At 40.7% G+C, this 23,405-nt stretch overlaps 1 protein-coding gene across 2 annotated transcripts in view; it reads right to left on the bottom strand.

Annotated features, from left to right (window-relative positions):
- Positions 1–2,568: 2,568 nt before the first annotated feature.
- FAM117A (family with sequence similarity 117 member A) overlaps positions 2,569–23,405 on the bottom strand; it is a 42,592-nt gene continuing 21,755 nt past the window's right edge. The window contains exons 2-8 of one of the 2 annotated variants that reach the window (XM_089531680.1): positions 21,190–21,359; positions 12,160–12,249; positions 10,296–10,409; positions 9,067–9,204; positions 6,278–6,500; positions 5,667–5,787; positions 2,570–4,237 (exon numbers count right to left, since the gene is read on the bottom strand). In XM_089531680.1, the coding sequence (XP_089387806.1) occupies positions 3,898–4,237; positions 5,667–5,787; positions 6,278–6,500; positions 9,067–9,204; positions 10,296–10,409; positions 12,160–12,249; positions 21,190–21,359 (1,196 nt within the window). In that variant the 3' untranslated portion in view covers positions 2,570–3,897. Of the gene's footprint in view, positions 4,238–5,666; positions 5,788–6,277; positions 6,501–9,066; positions 9,205–10,295; positions 10,410–12,159; positions 12,250–21,189; positions 21,360–23,405 lie in introns of both variants that reach the window. The other variant, XM_089531681.1, reaches the window with a different exon arrangement.

Here is a 23,405-nt window from a genome sequence, read left to right as displayed (position 1 = left end):
GGAATTGTAGTTTTTATTGTGGCACCAGAGCTCTGACAGAGGCTAAAATGTCTCACAAAACTACATTTCCCAGAATTCCTTAGCACTGAGCCAGGAAAGCAGTCTTAAACTGGGTTATTTCTGTAGTGCAGATGCAGCCTTGGATGTTAAATGTCATGCTGGGGAGTGGCAAGGAGGATATTGAGGCGCTTGAGTGTTGGACAACGATGACTCGAGACCAGGATTCGAATCCTGGCTCAGCAACATAAACCCACATGGAGCCCAAGTGGCGCAGTGGCTAAATGCCTGTACCACAGCCATTCACAAACCACAAGGTTGTGAGTTCAATACCAACCAGGGCAGGTCTGCACAACATGTGGCCCAGGGCTGCATGTGGCCCACCAAAGGATTCCAGGTGGCCCAGAACATCTTTGAGAGTCCTCTGCTGCCCAGCTTTCTCCTGAGAAGGCCAGGCAGTGGAGGAAGAAGAGCAAACCTCTGCCCTCAAGGTTCCTCATCACTTGGCCTTTCTCCCAAGGAGGTCTGGACAGAAGGAGGAGGACAGAATCAATATTATTAATAACAATGTCATTAAAACCTATCTGTGGCCCTAAGAAATTTAGCCTATTTTAATTTTGGCCCCTACCTACGGCCAAGTTTGGAACCGGGGCTCAGGTGGACTCAACCTGGCATCCTCCTGTAGGTCGCTAAAATGAGTACCCAGCTTGTTGGGGGCAATTAGCTTACACTTTGTAAACCTCTTAGTACTTACTTGTTATTGGGTGATTTTGGGCATGTCGTTTCTCAGCCTCAGGGAAGGACAATGACAAACCTCAAATGTTGCCAAGAAAACCCCGTGATAGGCTCGCCTTAGGGTCACCATAAACTGGAAATGACTTGAAGGCACACAATACACTACAATAATAATAAAAATCCCCCAACCCACCGGTGCCCAATATCCTGCTCAAAGAGGCCACATTTCACTGCTGTTAGATATTAGTGTTTGTATGTGTGCCTTCACGTTTTCTGTCAGTTTATGGCAACTGCCTGAAATTCATAGGGTTTTCTTAGGCAAGGAATATTCGGAGATGATTTTGCCAGTTCCTTCCTCCGAAACACAGCCTACAGCACCTGGTGTTCACTAGCGGTCTCCCATCCAGGTACTAACCAGGGTTTACCCTGCTTATCTTTCAACAACCAGACAGTCTGGTGCATTTAGAGTTTACCCCCACTTTATTTCCGGGGGCAGTAATGTCTATAAATCTAACTGTGGATAAATATGAGCCAAGAACTTTGTTTGAAATTAACATGATTACACACTGAAGATATACTTTCGACCTGCTTTTCTATGGGATGCAGCGTATCTAGTTAAAAGGGCTGCTTAACTTTTTTTCTTGGTAAGAAGTAATGGCTTGTGCCAGGCAAAAGAAAACCTCCATAATCTGTATAATACCTTTATGAGCCCAACCATGAGGACAATATTGGGCATTCGCTCATATTCATGCCTTTCTTGGCATAGCAATAAAGGCAATAGCCTAAACATGTATTCTGGAGTTTGTTTTTCCTTTCTTTCAGATGGGTCAGTGGCTGCTTCATGCCAAAGATTACCTTGCTGGAGGTTTCCAGTTCTGCTTATTATGTGCTAAGAGCAGCAGAATCAGAAAATGAACCTTTTTGGGAGAAGCTCTAAGTATCAATTTATACAATAGTTTTTACAATCCAAAGAAACCTATTCTGGCATATTGTCCAGACTGTCTTAATTTCCCTCTATCTGGGATCTAACTGGCTTCAGTAAATACTTTCCTATCTGGCCCTTGATTACCTCTCTTCCACACCTCCAAATTTAATGTGATATAACTATCCCTGCTTTTTTTATACCAGTCCCTGGTGTAATTAGTACTGACATCTGAGATAATAATAATAATAATAATATGATGATGACGACTGTACTAAGGTGAAATCCAGTCTCTAAAGTTATTTTTTTCAGTTAACATACACTTCTTTGCCTATAATAATACAGACCAAAATAAGCTCTTTGCCTAGAATATAATGCAGGCTGAAATAAGGTATCAGACAGCTACTGCATGTGTTCATCACAATAAGCCACGATTTGTTGTATCAATAGCAAATGTTCCCCAATATCTTTTTCTTTCCCCAATTCTGATGTCTATGGTTTATTTCTCTGCCCCCTCTTTTGTTAGCACCTGTTTTAGGACAGGCGCCCGGGAAAAACAAAGTACAATCACAGTTTAGGATGCCATGGGAAGCCACGGTTTAAACAAGACAATTCATACCATGGCCTCAGGTTGTGGTTGGTTAATGAGCCATGGCTTATGAGCAGAGACTGTCTGCATATCACAAGCTGGATTTCATGAAACCATACTATGGTATGTGATGTTGAGACATGACTGATTGGTTACTGGGCCATCAATCTGTAGTTTCTCATTTAGTTTGGGTGGTGAGCTTTAACTGGCACAGTGGTAGCTACTAGGGTTAGAATGCCAGGTAAGTCCAGCATTCCACCCATCCCAAATAGCTTCTTTTTGCTTTGATAAAATGCTGTATAAATAAGTCTTATATACCATGTATTTTTATATTTTTAATTGGTTTAAACACCAAGATCTGCCAAAAAAAAAAAACCTCAAGAAAGGCAATGAACCTCTGAGTCTTACATTCTTCCATAAGCCTTTGTGATACTTACATTAAAATTTTAAAAAACCTCAAAAATAGCTGCAAAAATACTGTTTTCAAAAGAAAATATAGTTTCTATCTTGAGTTGAAGAAAACCCTTCCAATACAGTAAGAAGCTTAAGACCAAAAAAGTCACTTTTGTTTCTAATACATTTTGCAATCAAGGCAACACCAGGTTTAAGGCCTTTCGGTTGTAGAGGGGTGAACGTAAGATATAAGTGTTAAGTGTAAGCACAAAATCTAAGCTGAAGTGAATTTCTGATCTTTGAAGTATTTTGTGTGTTTGGGGGGGGGGAGACGAGGGTTTAAAGCCAAACACATTCCCCAAACTCGATGGCTACAATAGTAGTAGTGTAAGATACAGTTGAACTGGCCAACTTATAATTTTTAAAAGGCAGTGTATACCAGTTCCATAAACAGTTGCACTCTAGTAGAAAACTCAGACATTATTCCACAATTTCCTTTTGCAGAAATCTGTTACTACGAATATCTTCTGGCGGTTCCTTGTTCCAAACTCATAAAAGAAGAGAACCTATCTGAAGACATCTATCACAAAAAGGCACACTCTAGTTGAATTTTTGCTTGTTCAACTACATGTTACAGCTTGATCATTGAAAGTAAAAATGCTTCAAGCATTTAGGATCTAAATGTAGTTGACTATATTCCAGTGATATAGTTCTACAGAGTATAGGGCAACATACAAAAAAAGGAGTCTTGAACACAGATTGTAGACTTATTAGTACCCCTGGAAACTGATTGCCCTGCTCTACTCCTGCCCTGCAGTCATCTGCCAATCTAGTGTATACTAGCTCTGGATATATGTAAACTCTTCCATAGCCCCAATTCTATGGGGAGCCTGAGAGACACTCTTTAAGATCTTTTTAAAATATATGTATAAATGAGCTCCTGCCTCAGTTAGCAAGCAGAGAAAGACAAAGCCTAGCGGCTAATAGTGCATGTATTCCATCGGAGAAGCATGGGTGCTCTTTGGACACTGCAACAGCAGAAGGACAACTGACACAAACTCACAGGGAAAGGAAGTGCTTTAAGAATGTTGAGTCCAAAGAAAAGCCTGCTGTTGCTGCAAAAGAATTCAGTGGCAATCTGCACTTTCAAGGCTATTAACTAAGAGCACTTGTAACCTGGGAGTGCTCTATTTCCCAGTTCCAGGGCACTCTTCCTCACAGGCCACAGATTTATCTTGGATCTGCCCCATTCCCTTGATTTTCAGATAACCAGGGAGCTGTGGAAGATGACGGTATCTTCAGCCTGATGCCGCTTCCAGGACTCCAGGCTCAATGGAAGTGATGAAGGATTTTCACTGAAGTTGTCTCCTCTCGAGTCTTTCTGCAAACTGAGGACAGGGACGGTGGAACTGGACTGGCATGAGGAAAATGTGCCTGGTGGCATGGGACTAGAAGTTGAGAAGTCTCTGAAGAGGAAGTCTACACTGGGAATAAGTGGTTTCATCAGGCTGAACTGGCAAAAGGCAGAGCCAGTTGGGTTGAAGTGGACTTTGTTTTTATCAGGACAGGAGGGCTGGAAAGGCTGGTCTGGGCTTGGTGGCCTACAGGAAGAAATCACAATGAAAAGAGGTTAAAAAAAGATTAAAACTATTCAGTGCTTCAGAGCTTTGGCTATTTGATCACTATAAATTCCTCTGCAGTGGGACATAGGAGTATTAGTAGAGCTTATAATAGTTTCTTGTTTTCGACTACAACCCAGAATCTCTTACCCAGAATGGCCAGTGACTTTTTCAACAGCTGGGAATAAGTGAATCTCTAAATCTTCCATGTTTCTGAAGTTTGCATGTAAGGGGAAAGGTTTTAGTGTGGAGAGTGGCCACAAAGAGAAAGGTACAAGCACTTTGTACAACAAGAATTTCCAAGATGGGAACTTTCAGTGTATGAAGTGTTACAACACCTGTTACAAATTCATAACCCACTTGTGTGAGGGGGTTCAATTAAAAGTAAACTGCATTGATCTTCGGCTACAGAAAGAACAGCAGTGTTGATGTCTGTAGATCAAATAATCTTTTAACTCAGGACATTAATCTTTTAACTCAGGAAGGAGCCCTGGTGGCGCAGTGGTTAAATGCCTGTACTGCAGCCATTCACTCAAAACCACAAGGTTGCGAGTTCAAGACCAGCAAAAGGGCCCAAGCTCGACTCAGGCTTGCATCCTTCCGAGGTCGCTAAAATGAGTACCCAGACTGTTGGGGGCAAATTAGCTTACTTGCTAATTAGCTTACTTGCTGTTCACCGCTATGATCTTTGGAATAGCGGTATATAAATAAAACAAATTATTATTATTAATTATTATGAATATCAGATCAGATCAGTTCTTGTGAATGGAATCTGCATCTATTTGCAGTGGGGCAAACAGAAGATGAGTGACAGAAAGTGCTCATTTCAGACATTGTTCCAAGGAATTCTACAGCAGTCTCACCAGGCTGCCACAACTGGACTAGTCTTACGTTCATTAAGGATTCAGTACTGGTCTTTCTGCACTGTATCAAAGTACATCCATAATATATAACTAGGAGGATTTTCCTTAAACAAAATAAACTATTTCCCTTATAGGTGAAGAGCAAAAGGGGGGGTGGGGGTGCGGGTGGGGGTGGGGAGCATGTCCGGCATTAATTTCACTTTGCCTGACTCTGAGCTGGAGTGTCAAACTCAGGACTGGAGAAGTCCAGGTTCAAATCACCACTCACTTATAAAACTAAGTTACATTGGATCAGTCCCTCTGCCTCTCATCTTAGTATAATTTCACAGGGTTGTTGTGTGGATAAGGAGGTTTAATTCACCATCAGTTCCTTAGAGTAGGGGGTGGCATAAAAATGTTAAAATATTCTTCTAGAAGTTGTACCCTCTTTATAGAGTCAGGGAAAGTACTACTTTATCCTATTTTGTAGGTGGAAATTAGCATTGTGCACAATCCATTTCAGCATTTAGGCTTGCTCTAGCATGACAGAAGGCAAGTGTCCTACTTACACCACTTCTTCAAAAGCACGGACTTTTTCGCAACCCTCTGGAGGTTCCCGCTTGAACACATAGGTATGATTTGGACGAGGAGAGAGGGCAAAGGCAAGGACAGGAGAAGTACTGCTGTTTTCTGGGCCAAAGAAAAACACAAGAAAGCTTAAATTCAATATGAGATACTGACCAAATGCAGAACTGAAGAGAAACTCCATATAAAATGATTTGCTGATTATATCATGGGGTGGGGTGTGTGTGTCCTGAAACCAAACCTTAGCAGATATCAAGGGTCCACTGTGGTTTGAACACAGGACTATGACTTTGGAGACCAAGATTTGAATCCCTGTTTGGTTATGGAAACCCACTGGATGACCCTAGGCAAGTCACACTCTCTCTACCTCAGAGGAAGGCAAAGACAACCCCTGATATTTCTTACTGATTTTCATATTATATATGAAATCAAGCAGTTATAAACTAAAATAAACCAATCCAGCCTACCTCAGTCCTTCCATGAATCATGCTGCTGATTTGGGCCAAAAGGGTCTTGGAAAAAAAAACCTTTAAATGTTCAGTTCTTTGAGGGTTCCATGAACAGAACAAGCTAGTGATGATCCAGCAGCATTTACCTTTTGCCTTTGCCTCCAACAACGGCTTCTCTAATACACAAGGGGAATGCTCCTCAGTTGCTGCTCGAGCAGGAGTGTGTGGGGACTGGCCATGTGCAGCTGAAGGGGACGGAGAAAGAGAAAGGCTGCTGCAGCTGCTACTGCTGTGCTCCACTGGTGGTAGCAAGAAGTCTCTAGTGCCTATAGGGACTGGGGCCCTGTGACCATCTGGGACATCCAGGATCTAGAAGAAACGAAGACACATCTTAAGGATAGAGAGGCAAGCAGAAATGCTCAGAGCAATGGAGAGACCTGGGCAAGAATGACTACTAGTTTTAAAGAGTTTTTGCCCTGCTTTTTAGCAACAAAGGCTCACACAAGAGCAACACAAGACAGTCTCTGTTCATATGCCTACAACCTAAAACAGTATAAAATATAAGGGGAAAAAGAATGTGGAAGAAGAATTAGAACAAGCAAACTTCAGCATCAATTCTTATACAGTCAATAATGAACAGCTGGAATATAAAAAGGGAACCAAATGCAGATGATAATTTAGCAAAACAAAACAAAACACTGATGTGGTCCCACTTTTTAGGTACTACAGAGAAACATTAGCTTACACATTGTAAACTGGTTAAGAAATGCTTAAGGGCACTGATAAGTGGTACATAAATGTACTTGCTATTGCTTGCTATTGCTATGGGTGGAAGTTACAATGTGTGGAGAAAAAGAAAAGCACAATTGGCAAGCAATGTATTTCCATGGCAGCTTCATCACCCACAGATAAGGACTGCCCACTTCTTTGAGTTAGGAAAGGATGACAGCAGTGGTCTTTGGGCCTAGGACAAAAGATGAGTGACAACATCATGGGCTGGCTGACATGCAGTTATGTGCCCTGGTGCAAAACAATGAGTGAAGTGTATCAAGTTAAGTTCTGGGATAGAGTGAGCAGAAAGGCAAAAGCAGAAATCACCACTGAACCAGGCACCTGTAAACAAATATTAACCAGAGCTAGTGGGGGAACTATACATTGCATTGCAATTACATGTAACAAAGTACCTGTTGAAGAAGGTACTTTAAAGGAGAGGAAGGAAAATAAAGTTTACCCCAGACACTTGCTTTTAATTCTGCCAGCACAAATGGATCCACGTAATACTCACACCTATCTACTAGGAGAGGTTTGAGTGAGGAAAACAGATTCCTAGCACACTACCATTTATTAACTGGCTTACTTAATGATACATAATGCTTTTGTTATCAGAACCACTTTTGTGTTTAGTATAACTAATAATTAATGTAATTTTGACTCTTCTTTGAACTCAGTTTCTCTTGAACCTCACTTTCTACAGTTCTACTCCCAACCATGTATAGTGTATGCCCTGAAATTTTGGACAAGGCTTCCTACATCTGATCAAGTGGGGCATTATCTAAGCAAGCTCATGCTTTAATAAGATAAAAAAAGGTAAAATCTGCCCTTAACATGAATGTCTAGTCATAACTGACTGTAGAGGGCAGTACGCATCTCCGTTACTAAGCTGAAGAGCCAGCATCCAAAGACAACCTGGGTGGTCATATGGCCAGCATGACTGCACAGAATGCTGATAACTTCCCATCGAAGTTGTACCTATTTATCTACTTGCATTTACATGCTTTCAAACTGCTAGGTTGACAGAAGCTGGGACTAGTGACAGGAGTTCACGCCATCATTTGGCACATGGGCCTTAAACTGCCAATCTTACGATTGTCAGAATGGCGTCTTAACCACCAGGCCACTGTGTCATAAATAGTAGTTGTCATGTATCATTTGTCACTCAGAATAAATCTTGTACATCTGCAATACTGAAGACTAAGTATGGGAGAAAGGAAGTTGTGCAGTCCTCATTTTAGTCTCTTAGGCATTCACCCAAACCATTCCAACATTGATAAAGACATTGTATTTAGCATATTGTGATAGCTGGTGCTTCTTTTAAGTTTTTTAACATTTTGAATGGTTTTAATATAGGGTTATTCAATTTTTGTGTTCAAGTCTTAATGTTAATGCATTTTAAGGCTACCTATGGATGAGAAGCTGCCAATGAATACCAGGTCCTGTAGGCTATATTTCAGAGGAAGGAACTGGCAAAACCACTTCTGAGTATTCCTTGCCTAAGAAATCGATAGATGATTTAAAGGTAAAAATACATAGATTTTCCTTGTAGCTTTTGTATTTTAAATCAACTTGTTATTTGCCTTATTAGTTCCCGTATATTTTAGTATTATTATTTTAAGTGATAGAATTCAAACATATAGTTGTGCTAGTCTGTAAAATCAGTATATAAAGAGATCTTGTAGCATTTTTGAGACTAACTAAAAGAAAGAAGTTGGCAGCATGAGCTTTCCTGGACTTAAGTCTACTTCCTCAGATGCATTTCAGGAAGTAGACTTAAGTCTACAAAAATTCATGCTACCAACTTCTTTCTTTCAGTTAGTTACTTTCAAAAGTGCTATAAGATCTTTTTACATACTATTTTATGTGCTTTACTATTGAAATGTTATTTTTGCCTTCTTGTATACACCCAACCCAGCCCTCTAGTTAACAGAACAAAAGCAAATGTCTTTGAAATATATTCTAAACTGGATATATGGTGTAGTCACAGGACATGACAGATTTTCCCTTTGTTAAGAGAGTATGGAAATTTCGACATGGGGAGATATCACACTATATTTATACTAGCAGTGCAAAGGTAGTGTGAACAACAAGGCTAACACCTCAGGTTAGGCAGAATTCCGATCTCTATCAGGATGTTTTGTCCCAGTCAACCATAACTCACTCTGAGGAGCTCCTCATCTCCTTGCTCCTTAACAAACACCTCTTCCAATTCCTGATTGATAGCATCAAGGCTGTTATGCAAACAGGGGCTGATTGACACAGTGGCCAAGACTGGAAAGGATGATGGTGATGATGAAGCCTACAAACAAGAACATGCAATACTGAAGTAAACAAGTGACTAATAACTCTGTGCAAATAGAAGTATATTCTCCTAAACAGTTCAAACTTAAGCGTGCCATTCCCAGTTTATCTGTTATAAACACATAGGTCTACTTTGATAAAAGTTATTGGTCTGCCCAACTCAGAATCTGCCAGTGTCTCTCCAACTAGTCCCACCTAGGAATCGATAAATATTTTAGATCCTACATGATTTAGGGGGTCCACCCTAGTGCTGTTCTCCAGATGGGCAGGATGGGACGTCCTCTGCCCCAATATACACTTTTTAAAAGATCTCTACTTAGCCTAACTAACCCATGGCCTATCTAACTAGGAGATACTGCAGGGAAAGACTCTGTAAGCATCTACACAGCTTTTAACACTGAACTCTGGACTCTCTCCTATGATGGTAATAATAATAATAATAATAATAATAATAATAATAATATGATTTAGTTATAGCCCGCCTTTTCTCAAGTAATCAAGGCGGGTTACAACATCTTAAAAACAAAACAATACAATAGAGTAAAATATCAGTTACCATTAAAACAGATCCCCCCCATCCCCCCATAAGAGCTGATAGAACTCAGAGAGATGTGAAATACAGTCAGCCCTCTGAATCCACAGATTCAGTTATCCACGGCTTTAAATATATTTTCTTAAAATATAAATTCGCAAAATCAAATCTTGATTTTGCCATTTTATATAAGGGGTGCCATTTTACTACACCGCTATATTTAGTGGGCATCAACATCCATGGATTTTGGTACCCACAGGGGGTCCTGGAACCAAACCCCAGCAGATACTGTACCAAGTTCAAGCCCCCAGCTTGGCTATTGTTTCTCAGGGCAGGCAGGGAAAAGGTGACACGGAGCAAGTCCCATTCTCTTGACCTTCAGGTATAACATCAGCATGGCCAAAAAATAGGAAAATGGCCAAATTCCTCGCAAAGTCATGTGATAGGGAAGTGAATGGTCCTGTGTTTCCCACTGTCCTAAATGTAAAAAATACCACAAAGTGATAATTTAATACCTTTTTGATAAGAAGAATAAAAAAGGGAGATTTGAACTGTACCTTGACTGATGAGAGCACAGTATGATCCCCCTGAACTGGAGAGTTCTGGTCTTTCTCTTTGCTGTGGTAGGCTCCTAGCTTCGTTCGCTGGAGCTGCTGTTTCAGTTTAGCAATCTAGGGAATAAGAAGTTGGGAAAGATAAGTATTCCTGATATATCAAATAGCTATTTCCCACAATTTCTCCTTCAGTTTCTGTAGTAATCTTGCAAGACTACGTGCCTTGTTGACTAACTGCCCAATTCTCAAATCATTTTGAGTATCACAACAAATTCACTTCTTATTTCAAATTAATGGAACTTGGCATGGTGTGGTGGTAAAAAAGTGATGGACTCAGAGAGCCAGGCTCTAGTTTCCCACTGAGCCAGGAAACTCTAGTTTCCCACAGAGCTAGGGCAATCTTTAACTACTCACTCTAAAACTGATTTTCCTCACAAGGGGTGCTGTAAAAATAAAGTAGTGTAAGAGGAAAGGCATGTATATTGCTTTAAGCTCAATGGAAAAATCGTGGGTTTTTAGTGTTAACTAATAAAATATAATTAATAAATAAATCTAATTGTCACCACAAAAACAGAAGGTGGTTCCTATCAAACACACAAAACAAAGCCATATGCTCTCTATTTAATGGAACAAATGAATCCACAAGTAAAACTTTTTTTAATGTGATTTGATAACACCAAATACATTTCAATGTACAACCTCTGACATGGAGAAAAGACCCTCATTGCACACTTTCACTTTTAAGAAACATAAAACTATGTAAGTTACTTATGGCCTGCCTTTCCCAAAGTGACCTTCTGTAGTTTTTGTCACTGAGATTCTAGAAGAACATTTTGTTACTGGGGTATGGTAAACTCTATTGGGATTTTACAAGCAAATCCCATTTTACATTCTAATTCTAAGGGCTTTCTCCCTTTTTTGGATGCTCCTTTTGTTGGATGCTCAATGGCTTTCCCAAACAAAATTCAGCCACCACTGAAACTGGTCTAATATTGTATACCAGGAGTACCTATATGGTGGGTTGGAGCCAATTCCTCCCCCTACAGTCTACGGAGTTTATCAGACAATGGGGAATTGGAAGTATAATCTGATGGCAATCTGAATGCCATCATGTGGTTTAATGTTATTGCGTGATAACCCACTACACACAAATTCAGGCAATGGGAAATCAGTCCGAACGCAATCATGTGGTTTCACGTTATTGCGTGATAGACTGCCACACACAAATTCAGGCAATGGCATGCTATTTTCGGGCAATGGGGAGCCAGTTCAAATGCAATGCGTATTCACGTAATTGCGCGAAACTAGCGACTTTAAGTGAATGCGTTCTGGCCCCACTTTCTTTTCATTCGAATTTAAGAGAAATTCCTCCCGTTTGATAAACTACTACATCAATCCATGTACCAAACACCTCCTTTGTTAGCTACATATCACGCAAAATGGCAACTGAAAGTGGTGTGGCATTGCTTCCAGCTGCCATTTTGGCCAATACACAGCCAAAAAATGAGTATTTTCAGGGGTGAGGAAGAAGAGTTCCATGCATTGAAGGGGTTTTACAGTTTTTGGTCAAAAATCACCAGAAAAATCATGTCAAAAACAAGGGTTCAGGAGACTAGCAGGTGAAAATATGAGGTTCAAGGGCTGCTTCAGTCAGCTTTTTCCCCTACTCAAAATATGAACAGAAACAGAGAGCAGTGATGGCTCTTTCCTAATGAAATGATTGGCCAGTTATCTGTACGGAACACTGAATCTGGGTTTCCTGGTCACACAGTACAGGCACTATGGCAACATGTGTTTTGGCAGCTTAATTTCTTTTGCAGATTGTCAGAAGACAGATTTCACTAGAGTTGCCAAGCAGATCTCTCACCTCTCTGCGATGATCTATGCTACTCCATGAGGCAGAACGCTTATGGGCTGTGGCTCTCCCTACCCCTGTTTCATGCCAGGATACAGGAGTCTACAAAGAGAGAAAAGAGTTCCTCAATTGCTGACCATTCCACAATTCTCACAACCTTAAAAAAGGGTAGTTCCAACGTGGCACTTTCATCCTGCAAGAGTCATTTTGAAAACAAGCTTAAAAAAGGAAATCTCATGTCCAAAAACTGCTTTTAAAAAAAATTCTATCTTACTTCCATATCAGAAAGAAAGATAGGTACAGTTCCATGCATAGTCACTATCATTATCCACTATTTGATTTATACCCTGTCTTTCCTCATTCTACATCAGAAGCTCTCACCAATCATTATCACATGTACAAATAGTAGAATGTACATGAGATCTTTGCATTTGTCCTTACATGGCAGCATGCACGTATGTTCAGTGCTTTGCTACACAGAAATAGTACTGGTTTAAATGCCAACACACTGTCCACCTTTAAATGGAAATTTCCCTGCTGGATTATCAGCGAAGATCTGTGATTGGAAAACGACTTACTTGCCTGTACATCTTTCTTTTGAGGAGGTTGGGAAGGGAGAGAGATATGTGAAATTCAAATTCACATAAGCTGTTCTCATGTGTGTTCCTCTTTAAGAATAATCCTAGAAATTTCCCCAAGGAAGGAAAGCCTTATATCTGAGGTTTGCTACCATGTAAGCAATATTTCTTAAGGCAGCCAAGTCTAGAGTTTCAACAAGTTACTTTCTATTGCAATCCCCAAGAATCACCTATCCAACATGGCCAAATTCAAACCTCCCAATTTACAATGCAAGTGTTTTTTAAAAAACAAATCCAAAGATGTCTGTTGGCAGTCTAGATGGATGAGATTTTAAAACACTGTGTACTTCCACCTCTCCAGGCAGCCTTCAAGATCAGCTCCAACTGGCCAATACACAGTGTAGACAAAACTATTATGTTCCCCCAGACCAAGTTCCATTCCTCACTGGAGACGGCTTGGGAATGTTTCTATTTGTACCTTAGGCCTCCACCTGATAAAATGTCAAGGCAGTATTAAAAAGCTTTCCAAACAACAAGACTAGCCTCTCTGGAGAGGCTATGGCAAACGTCTAGCTGCTCTTTAAAGACAGTCCTGCTGAAGACATTTACATAACAAAGTGTACAGATCCCTGAAAAGTCACTTAACAACTGGCAAGGCTTTGCAAGTGTTGGAAGGTGAGCTGCATAGAGAAGCTCTCCAGACAACCTGCTCAATCCAGGATGCCAAAGACCTTTGCCTTTCAGCCAGAAGAAGAAAGGATAACTACTGTATATGCAGGGTTAATACTGGGTGAAAAGTTGCTTCCTGAACGTTTAGTGAATTGCTCTGGAGGCAGGAGTGAAGAATGAGAAAATCCAGAACTGTGTAATTTGAAGGTAAACCCTTCCCCCAAATAGCAAGAAAATCCTGCTGAGGAAGACTGGAAATCACAAGAAAAAAATCCAAAAACAAACCTTTCAAATACCCCATGGGGATAATGAAACATATGCCACAATGGAAGCCTTACACCATGCAACACTGATGTTTCCAGCAAGCCTAGTGTGAAAGATAATGGATGTTACAATCCAACAATATCTGGAAGGCCCTAGTTGCTTAACTTAATATGATTTAAGCAGTTGATTCAAATTATGCAATTGATTTTCCCGCATTTGGGGAAATTGCAGGGGTCAACACACTCGGGAGTGCATTGGATGATCCTCACCCTGGGAAAACCATCTGGAAGCTATATGCCAGTGGTGGCGAACCTATGGCATGCGTGCCAGAGGTGGCACTCAGAGCCCTCTCTGTGGGCACACGTTATTGCTCTAGCACAGAGTTTGCCAGAGTTTCTTACTAGAAAGCCAGAGGGACGAGTCACTTTGCAATAATTAAGTGGGGTCCGGGATGTAGTTTGGGCACTCGGTCTATAAAAGGTTCTCCATCACTGCTATATGCAATCAAAAACTGCATACAAGTGAGTAAACTGGGTGGCAGAAGAGAGGTGACACATCTTGCCCCTCCTTAAAACCCAGTATAGAAATAAAATAGATTACTAGAGGTATGAAACACCTTCCTTCAATATCCAGGACAGAAATGCAGTTCTTCCTTTCTACCCGTTATCCCCCAACAAGCTAGCATTTTTGTTTGTTCATTTGTTTGCTAATAGCTTTTGCAGAAGGGCTTATTTACAAAATTTAAATTTAAAAAATCTTTTAAAAGTAGTGCTTACTAAGTTACCAACAGTTAGCCAATGTGCTATTACTAAAATGCCAGATACTAAATTTCAATTTGATGCCTGAAAGGGTGCTATGGTGGATATCAGGCACATTTCCTTGGGGAGAACATTCCATAGCAGAACCACTGCACATCCCTCCTTTGGGAGCCATTTGCCTCATCTCTCACACTGGGGGATGACAAGGATCACCAAGGAAAATCTTAACATTTGGAAAGGCCTGTTACAGACTGCCAAAATAAAGCTGCTTCAGTTCTCTTTGGAGGTATGCTGTTTAAATGATGCATGGATCCTAAGAGTCCAGAGGTCGCACCAAAGCCACACTCCATCCCTAAGCACTGGAGTGCAGCTTTGGTGCAGCTTCCGGACTCTTAGGATCCATGCATCATTTAAACAGCATATCTCCAAGAGACCCGAAGCAGCTTTATTTTGGCAGTCTGTAACAGGCCAAAGATTTATCTGGGATAAGGCAATTCTTATGCCATACCAGACTCATAGAATCAGAAAATCTTAGATTTGGAAGGAACTACAAGAGCCACCTGCTCCATCACTCTGCAGTGCAAAAACACACAACCAAAATACAGTGGGCCTTTGTTACCTGCTGAGGTTTGGTTTCAGGACCCCTCCCCCATGGATAACAAAACCTGTGGATGCTCAAGTCCCATTAAATATAATGGCATAGTAAAATGGTGTCTCCTATATCAAATGACAAAATCAAGATTTACTTGAATTTATGGATAGAAAAATCTGTGGATAAGGAGGGCTGATTGTATTCCTGATAGATGCCCATCCAGCTTCTGTATAAAGACCTCCAAAGATGAAGAGCCTACCCTCTGAGCCAATCTACTCCACTGCCAAAGAGCTCTTTCTCTAAGTACTTGCTCTTAGAGAAAAAAAGTCCTTCCTACTGTTTTGGAACCTCTTGTAATTTGAATCCATCCAGAAAAAAGAGGAATGTTCTTTGACATGAAACTAAATTTGAAACCACAAGCTCAGACAAAATGTATGGAAGGTGTGCCTCATCTCTCTCAAGGTTGTAATAAAAAAGAATCTTGTGCTGTGCACACAGTAGAAAGCTAGCCACAGGGTCCACAAAATACAGGATATTGTGAAGTGTCTATTGACATTTTTCTGGCTATTGCACAAAGAAGGAAGCACTTTAGCAAGTCAGAGAAGTCTCTGGCTTTCCGGCTACCAAGGTGCCTGGCTCCACAAAATCCATGACCTGTACTTGTCACAATATGTTGGCTGGCATGATGGGAACTGCAAACCCACATGTCTGGAGGGCACTTGGGTTAAGCAGAGCTGGTCTAAACTAACTGCCATCCTTGGGACATGACAGCCATGTGGTATTATGCCACTGTACAACAAACAAACAAAACACATACACACAGAGCAGTGTAGAAAGTACTCTATTCCACATAGGCTAGGGAAACCTCAACTGAAGAAGTTTTAAAATATGTATTAGCAAAGCCAGCTTTACATAGGTTGGAATAGCTCTTAAATTTGATACACCAAACCCATATAAGCAAGTTAAACAGCTATTCAAGTTAGATACATAATTTGTTTAAGTACCATATACACTCAACTGTAAGTCAACCTCATGTATAAGTCAAGATCAACTTTTGGGGCTAAAAATGTGGATTTTTTACATGACCCGTGGATAGGTCGAGGGTCAGACTTAAGGAGGCAGCCCAGCTGGGGAGAGGTTGCTGGTGGTCAATCGCCCTTCCAAGTCTCTCCCCCAGCTGGACTGCCCTTTGCAAAGGAAGCCTCGATGGGGAGAAACTGCAAGGCGATCGGTCGCCCTTCCAAGTCTCTCCCCAGCTGGGCTGCCCCTTGTGGAGGAAGCCCCGCTGGGGAGAGGCTTGGCCGATACCGTATTGCCCCGTGTATACATCTATTCAGGATTTTGGAGGCCATTTTGGGGCGAAAATTTCTTGACTTATAGTTGAGTATATACGGTAAATCCTGGGCTGCTGACATTTCCAAATATGTGCCTACCACAGTGGACCCCTGTACAACTCCATGAGGGGTAATTCCTACCCCACAGAAGGGGAGAGGGGGGCAGCTTTTATAACTATCTCCACTGAACTACTCCCTCATGGCTTCAAACTGTATCAACCGTAAATCTATGTATTGATTGGTGACATATACCACCTAGTGGCTGAAGAGAGCATGCAAGTCTCAATCACACAGCCATGTTTAAATGAATGGCTTAACACACCCCAATAATCTCAAGGTACATATTCATAGGATAGTCTGAGTATCCTTACCAAGTCTCATGGTCTTGAAGCTATGGCTCAGATTGATACATACTCTTATTCTAGATAAATATAAAATTATTATAGAGAAACTTATAGAAACTTATTATAGAGAGACTTATTATTACAGAGAAACTAAAATTATTATAGAAAGGAAGACATGCACACATAGAAATATTCAATTACATGAACCACCACATACATTCTGAAATAGTACAGCCTCTATGCAGATTGGTCATTACAGTGAAAACTAGGCCAAAGTCTGGACGTGACAAGAAGCACTGCTGGTGATGGAACTATAGCTCTGGAATTCTATCCCCAGGGAAGCTTGCCCAGTGACTACATTATAACTACAGACTGCCAAGTAACACACATTCCCCCCCCCCCCCCAAATCTTTCATGCCTTGAGCCTGGTTGTGCTGTATTTATAGCTATGCTGCTGTTCTGGGTTTTAGCAGCACTGTTAACTTTTTCATTTTAGTGGCAGTTATAGGGATTGGAAGCATTTCAAGCTGCACCTGGTTTGAGTATTTCTCTTCATGCAAGTCACAGAAGAAATAGTATCACTAGAATTATGAACACTGCCAACATGTTTATCTGGTCAATGACCAAGCACCCCTAGTTTCACTGCATGCATGTATCTATGCAATCTAATTAAAAATGCTGGATTCATCTCCTAATTGAGTGGCTGAAGCCATCCTATTTTCACAGAAGGACTGTTTGTTGCTCTCTAGAAATATTTAGAGGTTGCTAAGGGTTCCTCGATGACTGGAGGCTTCCCATTCCATCTGAGAGCACATATGCCTCATGCTGAGCAAGCTCTTCCATTGCTAGAGTCCTCATTTTTAAAGCAGCACATGGCAGCCGGCCCATGAACGTTATATAAGGGTTTTGGCCCAGAGTAGCAAGCTGAGCTGAAAAAGCCTCTAGCACTGAACCCATTCCAGAAGGAAAGTGCCAAAGGCCAGCTGCCTCTGCAATTGAAGCCAAGGAAAAGTCAAGCATTGCCTCAAACCTACACAAACACCACAAGGAAAGCCTTCCCTAGAAACCTCGAGACAAAAGAGAAAGAAGCTCATGCTGTGATATATTTTTGTGCAGGGCATCAGAGGCGTTACTCTGAAATCTGATCAACATATACTTTATGCTTAGGGAGTGCCAGTTCACTGATAAGCACTATAGAAATATATTTGCTATTGCTATTATACAGAAGTTACATATACCTTTTAAGATGAAAAGAACTTTATCAGGTTTAAAGCTCGATGGGCAATTACAGAAAGTTATAGGACTTCTCCAGATTTTTGCAATTTGATTACCTATAGTGCTGAGAACCACAGGGCCAACAGAAGTCTGGACAAAGTACCTACCACGCAGAAGTACTCTGATCATTAAACTCCTTTCTATTTACTTCTTTTTTTTTTTTTACTGTATACAGCATCCAATTATGTTGGAGCTCAATCAATAAATATGAATGACTATCTATTATTTTACACATTTACCACTGTACATGGCTGTTGTATATTTGATTTGAGATGAACAGGGTAAGAATATTTTTTTTTGTTTATGTACACTGATGTCACTAAATTTTTACCAATCAGAATACTGAATGATATTTTATATTCTTTACTAATTACTGTAAGCAGTCTTAAGTGTCTAACACAGGACAAATAAGGCCAAAGGTGGTCCTCTAGATGTTGGGCTGCAGCTCCCAGAATTCCACACACTGGCTGTGCTGCCTTGAGATGAAAGGGGCTGCAGTGCAAAAAATATTTTTAGCTGCACTAAGAGATCACTGAGCTCAGTTCCTGGACTGCATGGACTGCAAAGTGCACAACAAATTTCACGTATTAGTCAAAAACAGAAGGTTGGGGAACCTTTAAAGACTAACACATATCACAACAAGCTTTCATGGACTGCAGCCCACTTCGGCATTGTGTATCTGATGAAGTGATCACTGATCTAGAGGTGAGTGGAAGATTAGTTCTAGATCTACCAGAAAATCAGTGTGACTGGATGTAGATCAGCATATTTCTTTGGCTCCCAGTTATTCAAAGTAGGCCACAAATGAGAAGACTAATCCCAAAGGTATACTCCTGAAATGAACAAAGAAGACCAGGTAAGGAGAAGTGAAGATAGAAGTAAGGAACATCAGCAATCTAAGATACGCAGATGACACTACACTACTAGTGAAAAACATAATGCACTTGAAGCAATCACTAAGGAAGATCAAAGAAGAAAGTGCAAAGACAAGATTGCTGCTGAACATAAAGAAAACAAAAATAATGACCACAGAAAATCTACATAAATTCAACCTACACAATTAGTAAATCAAAATAGTTAAAAGATTTCCTACACCATGGATAAAATACTGATCCGAACAGGTATTGCAGTCAAAAAGTAAAAAGAAGACTAGGAATGGAAAGGGGAGCTATGAAAGAACTAGACAAGATCCTAAAGAGTAAAAATATATAACTGAGTACTAAAGTTAGAATAATTCAAATGACTGTATTTCCTATTACCATGTAGGGATGTGAGAGCTGGACAGTGAGTGGGTAAGAAGAAAATCAACTCATTTGAGATGTGATGCTGAAGAAGAGTGCTAAGGATACCATGAACAGCCAAAAAGGCAAACAAATGGGTCCCTGAACAGATCAAGTCTTAACTCTCTCTGGAAGCCAAGATGATTAAATGAAGGCTCTCATGCTTTGGCCACATAATGAGAAAGCAATAATGCTAGGAAAGGTAGAAGGTAAGTAGTAAGAGAGAAAGACTGAAGGCCAGATGGTTATACAGAAGGTCACAGGCCTCAATCTATGGGACCTAAGCAGAGCAGTGGAGGATGGAGGGGCTTGGAGATATCTCATCCACAGCGTTGTCATGAATGGGGTTGACTCAAGGGCAATTAACAGAAACTCACAATATCTTTCTGGTAGATCCCAGGATTCTAGTTTTAAAAACTGTATCCTGCAAGTTAGCAAATGTTATAGCTGGGGCGAGGGGGGCAAAAGGGTCGTATCAGCCCCTCAGGAAGGGCCACACCCTTCCACTCCCACCCCCACCCCCCAAATCAAACTTTTTCTGCCTCACCCTCCCACAAGGGGATGTAAGGGGATTTTTATCATGCTTTTGGGCTCCATTGTGCAAGTTTAGGTCCAAGAAGAGGCATAAATGTCCTAAAGCAGTTGTCCTCAAACTGTGCCCTTGTAAAGAGATTTTGGACTTCAGCTCCCAGAAGCCTCAGCCATGATGGCCAATAGTCTGGGATTCTGGGAGCTGAGGTCCAAAATCCTTTAAAGAGCACAGTTTGGGGACCACTTTCCTAAAGGAACAAGATCCCATATGACCTTGGAAGTTAAACAGGATCAGCCTGTTTAGCATTTGGATGGGAGACTGCTAATGAATACCAGGTGTTGTTGATTATATTTCAAAGGAAGGGAAGGGTAAAACTACCTCTTGAGTATTTCCTTACCTAAGAAAACAATATGAAATTGCCTAAGAAAACCATATGAAATTCATGGGGTCACCATAAGCTGTCAGGCAACTTGAAGGCACATGCATGGGTACAGGTTTTTTTTTATAAAACAGGAAGTAGCCAGATGTGACTTTCTGCTAGCTGAGGACAGTCATCAGTTATTTTGCATAGTAATGTGTGTTTGGCAATGTCAAGGACAGCTTTAAGGGAGATAAAATTGTGAAGGAGTTTCAAGTTATGAGATGGGCAGTACTAAATCTCAGGACAATGCAGGAAAAATCAAAGTACTGCAGCTACTGTCCTACAAAGAAAGATTGCAATGTTTGGAATTCTTTAGCTTAAAAAAAGGTGAGGGGGAACATGATTGAGGTGTATAAATGCATGCAAAGTGTGGAAGATTTCCTCACCACTTTGTAATACTCCAGCCTAAGTTATTAACTGAAAAGGAATGGCAGATTTTGGGCTAACAAAATAATACAATTCAGAGTGTTCAGTTGAATTATGGAACTCACTACCATAAAACTGTGGCTTCAAAATTAGGATAAACAAATTCATGGGAGCTTAAAGTTATCCACAGCTAAAAGTCATGATGTAGTATCCATCTGAATACCAACTGTCAGTAAACATGAGAAGAGTGTTTTCCCATTTATCACCTTCCTAGAAGCATCTGTCTGGACACACCTACAGAACATAGCATACTTCATCTGATAGATCTTCAATATGATTCAGCAAGTGTCATATTGAGTTCTTAGCAGGACTAAGAAAGTAAAAACAGATACCAAAGTGTGACAGTCTTTGAAGTTCCCCTTCCTTTTTGTAGCTGGTCATTTGAGCGTTTTCACTTAAACATATAACTGTTTCTTCTTCCCTGTCTTCTGTGGACACAACCTCACATGAAAAACAGATTATCAAGCAACCTATAACTCCCTCTCCACCTAGCTTCATCATTGTGCTTTAAGATATGTGCTGGTACCCCACATTTTTATCTCTGACCCTTTGTAAGGTAGCTCTGGTACCTGAGTAGATTTGTCACTCATATGTGCTACGGCAGCTCCTTCGGCATCCCGGGGCCACTGACCCAAGAGGTAGGATCCAAGGACGTTGTCCAAGGAAGATGTCCTCCATACTCTGGGAGGTTTGCTTCGGCTGGCCTTCTCCACAGGACCCGCAGAACATGGAACACTAGCTGGATAGAAAGGAGGAGAAATATATAAGGCAGGCAAGCCTATTAAAGAGTCACTGTCTAATCTCTTCCAGCAGGAGTAGCAGCTTTATCTGCTTATTCTCACATGTGCTTCTGATTACTCTAAGCAACTGGGGGAGGGGGGGCTTTTGACAAATGGTTGCAAATATCAACTGGACCCAAATACAGCAATTCAAGTATTCACTGGAGCCCACTTTTTGAATTACAGAACACTAATGCTGTGCTGTATTTAGTGGCTTTGACTTTCCGAGCCCAATTCAGTGCTGATTTTGATCTATAACCCACTAAACAATTGTGGAGGCACCTCCCAGACAAAACTTTCCACTTGCTTAGGTCTTTCAAGCAAGGTCCTCTACTGAAGGACATTTTGATATACAGCGAATGGGGATACAAGATAGGGCCTCCACTGCAGTGACTCCCAAGCTGTGGGAGTGACTTCCCCAGCAAGGCTCATTTGATGGTATATTCAATTATTTTAGGTGTTTGATCAAAGCATTGCTGTCAAAAAGCATTGCTTCAGAACAAATGAATACCCCACACTTTGTTTTTTAAAAAATGGTTCCCCCAACCTCTTATCTGTTTCTCGTCACATCTTCATTAATCTGTTGTCTTATTGTTCTTATTGGTTCCTTCGTATACCTGATTTTAAGTGTTTTACTGAACTTTGTTTTTGCTGCCCTTTAAGGCTAAAGGTTGATATCACACAAACAGAATAAAATATTTTATAACAAACTACAGTAGATGCATTTCCTACCACTGTCCTCAACAAGTGCAATTCTAACAGCTGGAGTAGGGATGTTCACTAGAACCAGCAGCAAGGTTCCATGTTAGGGCTGTGGAAGCTTTGACCCTCCATATGGTTTAGACTGCAACTTGCACAATTCCTTCCTATTGTCCATGTTGTCCTGGCCTTCAGGAAGTTGGTTCAAAACATCTAGAGGATGAAACATTGCACAGTTCTGCTCTAAGTATCAATTCAGCCTTGCTAAAACCACCCCATCAGCATATCAGTTGGAAGTGTGCCTTTCTGTAAGGGCTGCCACCTTCCACTTTAAGGTAGACGTGGGCAGAGCTGGGCATGGCTTCAATGGGTTACAGAAAAGGAAAGGGTCATAGGCATCCTTAACAACTGAGGGTTCAATACATTTTGGACTCTAGAACCTTAGCAAATACAAAACATAGCATGAGAAGCCATCCTATATGTCACCCAGAAGCCTTGGGCAATTCATATCTCCTCTCCCTCAAATCTTCCTCAGAAGGCTGGAGAAGAACTACAAGATGAAATGTCATAACACCTAACCTTTGGGAGAGAAATCTAATTGTATTTTAATGTATTTATTACTTTCCCAAGAGCTTCTTAAAAAGAATGCATTTACCTCCTTTAGTTTTAGACTGTATGCCTTAAGAGAGGCCCAGTGATTTTCATCAACACACCCTGGAGTCCCCCTACCGCTGCAGAAAGCCTGGTAACTTTTGAAGCTTGCTGAACAAAATTATCATAATTTCCTGAAAGTGTAAGCACAAGTCTATTTTACACAATGCCAAAGACTGCTGCCACACAGTCCCATATTGCAAACATTTATTTCCCAGGATTCCGCACAAATCAACACAAAAGTTTCTAGAAACCAACTGTTAGGGTAAGTTTCAGTTCAAAAAACCCAAATCTAATCTTTGTTCAGCTAAAAGCCATAGCTTAGCGGGGTAGTGTTCTGCAGTGCTTTGGATGCAGAAGATCTCAGGTTCAATCCACAGCACTACCAAGTAGGTCTTAGGTCAAAAAATGACTCTCAGTGAATGTATTATTCTGAATAATACATTATATATAATGTATTATTACATTAATAATAATAATAATAATAATAATAAGAATATGAATATTCTGTCTCACTTTAAGGCAACTAAATATGTTTTCTCAGGAACTCCTCAGACAGAATTAGGCAAGTCACAACTTTTAAGCTTAGTTTACATACATATAAGTGTTTTTTTGTTATAGTGTATAATAAGCCTTACAATTCCTATGCCACATAT

This window comes from Sceloporus occidentalis, unplaced genomic scaffold (genome assembly GCF_023333645.1).
Source record: "Sceloporus occidentalis isolate IW3139 unplaced genomic scaffold, rSceOcc1.0.p SCAF_7, whole genome shotgun sequence".
Taxonomy (NCBI): Eukaryota; Metazoa; Chordata; class Lepidosauria; order Squamata; family Phrynosomatidae; genus Sceloporus; species Sceloporus occidentalis.
The sequence above is the reverse complement of the archived record's forward strand: the minus strand, read 5'-3'. Positions and strand labels throughout refer to the sequence as shown.